Consider the following 4,247-nt stretch of genomic DNA (forward strand, 5'->3'; position numbering starts at 1 on the left):
GTGTCTTGTGAATTTTGTCTCCCCTCAAAATGACACCTTGACATTTTGAGGGGGTGAAAGGTGTGTAAAAGTGTCCTCAAAATGTCATGACATCATTTTGAGGGCATTAAATACACACAAACTGTGTTTTGTGAATTTTGTCTCCCCCCAAAATGCCATCATGTCATTTTGAGGGAGTGAAAGGTGTGTAAGGGTGCCTTCAAAATGTCATCATGTTGTTTTGAGGGGTCAAAGGTGTGTAAAGGCACCCTCAAAATGTCATCATGTCATTTTGAGGGAGGTCATTGTGCCAAAATCACACAGATCCTGTGAAATTGTTCACCCACACCCTAATCTAACCCTAATACCCTTAGCTGTTTGCCTATAATATGCAGGATGAGGCCCTTGCATGCTTCTCTTTGCATGTGGCCGCGGCTGCACATCAAGAAAGCTGTGCTCAAGGGGCTGGGGCTGTGCATCAAGAAAGCTGTGCTGCAAGAAAGCTGTGTTGCAAGAAAGCTGTGCATCCCGATGTACTATTGGGATCGTTACAATACTGTTTTATAGGAACTTGGGCCGGCCGATGTGAGAGTGGGCATTGCCGGTCGAAGGGGTGTGGAAGGTGAGTGCAATACTCCAGCCTGCTTCTTGCGAGGAACTGACTTGCTCTTCGCGGTGCCGACAAGCTTTTGTATCCCCAGACTGAAGAGCGTGCCTTTGCCAGTGCGTGGCTTCTTCTTCTCTTCTTCGGCGGCACGCTTTGCAATCGTCGCCTTGCATTTATTCGACTTCTTGTGAATCTTTAGGTTCTCCTCGCCGCCGAAGCCAACGGTTACGATCTCGTGGCACTGTGGGCACTCAAGTGTAGAGTCTGTGTTCCACTAGAATCAGGTAAGCAACCTTCCGCATCAACACAACTGATATTCTGACCTTCTTTTCTGCAGTTTCACCTGCCATCGTCGTGCTAGACGTCCCCGTCGTGACGCTGCGAGCTCAGTGTCTCAGACAATTTGATATATTTGGCAATACCCCTATGGTAGTTACTATAATTGTACATGTACAAAAATGCTTCAAAAAAAAGTTAACGGCCTGACCTCAGACCCCCCCCTCCCTAACCCCTGTTCACCCGAGGTAATCCCGACTACCCCTTGCTGTTTACATACAAAGTATAAATCATATAGGCCCACCTGTACACTTATACAGTATATTATACAGTTGTAAACACATAAACTATTTACGTACACTATATGGTTGGAGCCCTATGTGCATTACAGCGGCCCATCTGTCAATATATCCTCCGCATCTGTGTCCAGTTGACTCTCAGTGACAGATAGCCTGACTTTCAACCAGGTGACCATCTGAGCATCTGGTAAGTCTGGCTATGGACCTCCCAGACACCGACTAAATTGCTGATAATTATATCCTGGAGCTATCTGGGTTGACAAAGATGATAGAACAGGTCCCATATTTTTCCTGTGCCTCAGCCTGGTGTTAGGACCATGTGCTCCTTGTACCCCTATGGCCAAAATACACAAAAAATTGCAGTGCTCACAAGCTCAAGCTTCAAGTGTCGCGTTTTTTCGTGTATTTTGGCCATATCTTGTTTATTTGAGCAGATATGTGCATGTAAATGCTATGGCCATGATGGTAATGTGTCAGAGCACCTGCCCATATCATTTCTAACCGCGGGAATAAACATCGGCTACATGCGGTATCTGCGGTATTTGCGGTATTTGCGGGTTTCCCACGCTATCTGTGCGATCTGCGCAACCTGCGCTATCTGCGCTATCTGCGGGTTCCCACGCTATCTGCGCTATCTGCGGGTTCCCACGGTCACTTGGTGGTCAATAACTTTGCAACATGCACAGTATGCAGTCATGTTGATGGAAAGTGATGATCTTTGGGTCAATTCTGGGGTTATTTGGGACGCTGAACACGATGGAGGGTGTCCCATATTTTTCCCATCCTCCAGTCTGGCAATATGACCATGTTCTCCTCATGGCCCCTTTTAATGGGTTACATCTTCATTAATTCAGGAGAGGAAGTGAGGAGCATATTTGATATGCTCTTTAGGGTTTTCTGTGTTCCTGCATCCATTGGTGCAGAAAATGGGGTTGTGGGAGGTGTGGTTGAGATAATATACCTAGTGTGTGATATCTATGGGAAAATCTCATAAACAGTTACTATATGATTTGAGAAGGTATAAGGATGATATTAGAGTGTATTCTGGGGTTATTTGAGACGCTGAACACGATGGAGAAGACACCATAATTTTCCTGTGCTCCTGTCAAGCAATAGGACCATGTGCTCCTCATACCCCCCTCCAACTGGGTGCTGCTCCATTAATTCAGGGACTGAAGTGATGAGCACGTGTGATGTAGTCCCTGGTGTTTTCAGACATTCCCAATTGACTTATGCAGCTGCTGGTACCATGGGAAGTATGGCTGAAATGATATACCTATTGCCCACAGTACCTGCAGGCAGATCCTATTTGCTGTCACTATGGAGTATGGTGAGGGTGATGAGTGATATTAGGGTGCTTTCTGGGGTTATTTTGGCCGGTGAAGACGATGGAGTAGGTCCCATATTTTGTATGTGCCCCAGTCTGGCATGAGGACCATGTACTCCTTGTACCCCCCCTTCAACTTGGCAGTGCCCCATTAATTCAGGGGCTGAGCCTGGGGACGTGTGCAATGCTTTCCCTGGGGTTTTGAAGGTGTGTGAATGCATTGGTGCACTTACTGCCTCTGTGGGGAGTATGGGCACAATGATACACCTAGTGTGCATGGTCCCTGTGGGCATATCCCATTCACTGCTACTATGGAGTTTCGTGAGGGTGATGAGTAATGTTAGGGCATGTTCTGGGGTTATTTGGGCCGCTAAAGACGATAGAACAGGTCCCAAAATTTTCCTGTGCCTCAGCCTGGTGTTAGGACCATGTGCTCCTCGTACCCCCCCTCAAAGTTAGTGCTGCCACATTAATTCAGGGGCTGAGCATAGGGACATGTGTGATGCTCTCCCTAGGGTTCTCAAGGCGTCTTAATCCATTGGTGCACTCCCTGCATCCATGGGAGGGATGGTTGAAATCATACACTCAATGTGCATGGTCCCTGTGGGCAGATCCCATTCACTGTTACTATAGAGTTTGGGCAGGTAAAGAGGTGGTGTGGGGGTGTATCCTGGGGTTATTTGGGCCGCTGAAAACGATGGGACAGGTCCCATAATTTTCCTGTGCTTCAGCCCAGCGCTAGGACCATGTGCTCCTTGTACTCCCCCCCCAACTTGGCGCTGCCACATTAATTCAGGGAGGGCCAGGAAAAATCGGGGAAGAGTGTTCCCTGGGGTTATCAAGGTCTGTGAATCCATTGGTGATCTCCCCAAGATGATGGGAGAACAAGTGGAGAAGATGTGTGCTGCCCTCCCGGCTCCAATTACGCAACTTGGGGAGGGTGTAGCTCGAAAACGGAACCGCCGATTTCCTTCAAACTTGGGCATTGGGGTACACCCATAGGGTACTATAAGACCCCCAAGTTTCAGAATTTTTGGACATGCCCGACTTTCAATAATATATCAAAATATGGGTATAGTGTATCCCTAACCAAGGCTCACCCTAAGGGGCCACCTTTTGGGCAGTAAGATGTCATGATGACATTTTGGGGGCATTAAACACACACAAACTGTGTTTTGTGAATTTTGTCTCCCCCCAAAATGACATTGTGTCATTTTGGGGGAGGTCATTGTGCCAAAATCACACAGATCCTGTGAAATTGTTCACCCACACCCTAATCTAACCCTAATACCCTTAGCTGTTTGCCTATAATCAGTAATTGCATGTCCTAACATTACGCTGTCAGGTGTTTGAGCACTGTGAGGTTCAAGTTACGAGCATGATTGATGCATTCCCTGGAGATATCAGGGCCTCTGAAGACAACGGCGCTGCATTTGTGGTTGTGGGAGGTACAATCGAAATAGTATCCCTAGTATATGTGGTATCCATAGGCTGATCCTATTCATGGGTACTATGGAGTTAGGGGAGGGTGAAGGACAATATGAGGGTGTTATTAGTAGGTATTAGGGTGGATATGGATGGTGGAGAAGGTCCCATATTTTTCCCGTACCCCAGTCTGGTGTCAGGACGATGTGCTCCTCATACCCCCCTCCAACTTGGTGCTGCACTATTAAACCAGGGATTGAAATCACAAGCATGTGTGATGTGCTCCATGGGGTTTGAAGTTGTTCTAATTGATTTGTGCAGCTGCTGTGTCCAT

At 47.3% G+C, this 4,247-nt stretch overlaps 1 protein-coding gene across 1 annotated transcript; it reads right to left on the reverse strand.

Moving 5' to 3' along the window:
• Positions 1-527: 527 nt before the first annotated feature.
• On the reverse strand, positions 528-936 carry CONPUDRAFT_160412 (uncharacterized protein; the record flags this gene model as incomplete). Its single annotated transcript, XM_007777556.1, has 2 exons — positions 528-860; positions 910-936. The coding sequence occupies 2 exons, from the start codon at positions 934-936 to the stop codon at positions 528-530; spliced, it is 360 nt and encodes a 119-aa protein (XP_007775746.1).
• Between the last annotated feature and the right edge of the window lie 3,311 nt (positions 937-4,247).

The sequence above is a fragment of the Coniophora puteana genome (genome assembly GCF_000271625.1).
Source record: "Coniophora puteana RWD-64-598 SS2 unplaced genomic scaffold CONPUscaffold_23, whole genome shotgun sequence".
In the NCBI taxonomy this organism is placed as follows: Eukaryota; Fungi; Basidiomycota; class Agaricomycetes; order Boletales; family Coniophoraceae; genus Coniophora; species Coniophora puteana.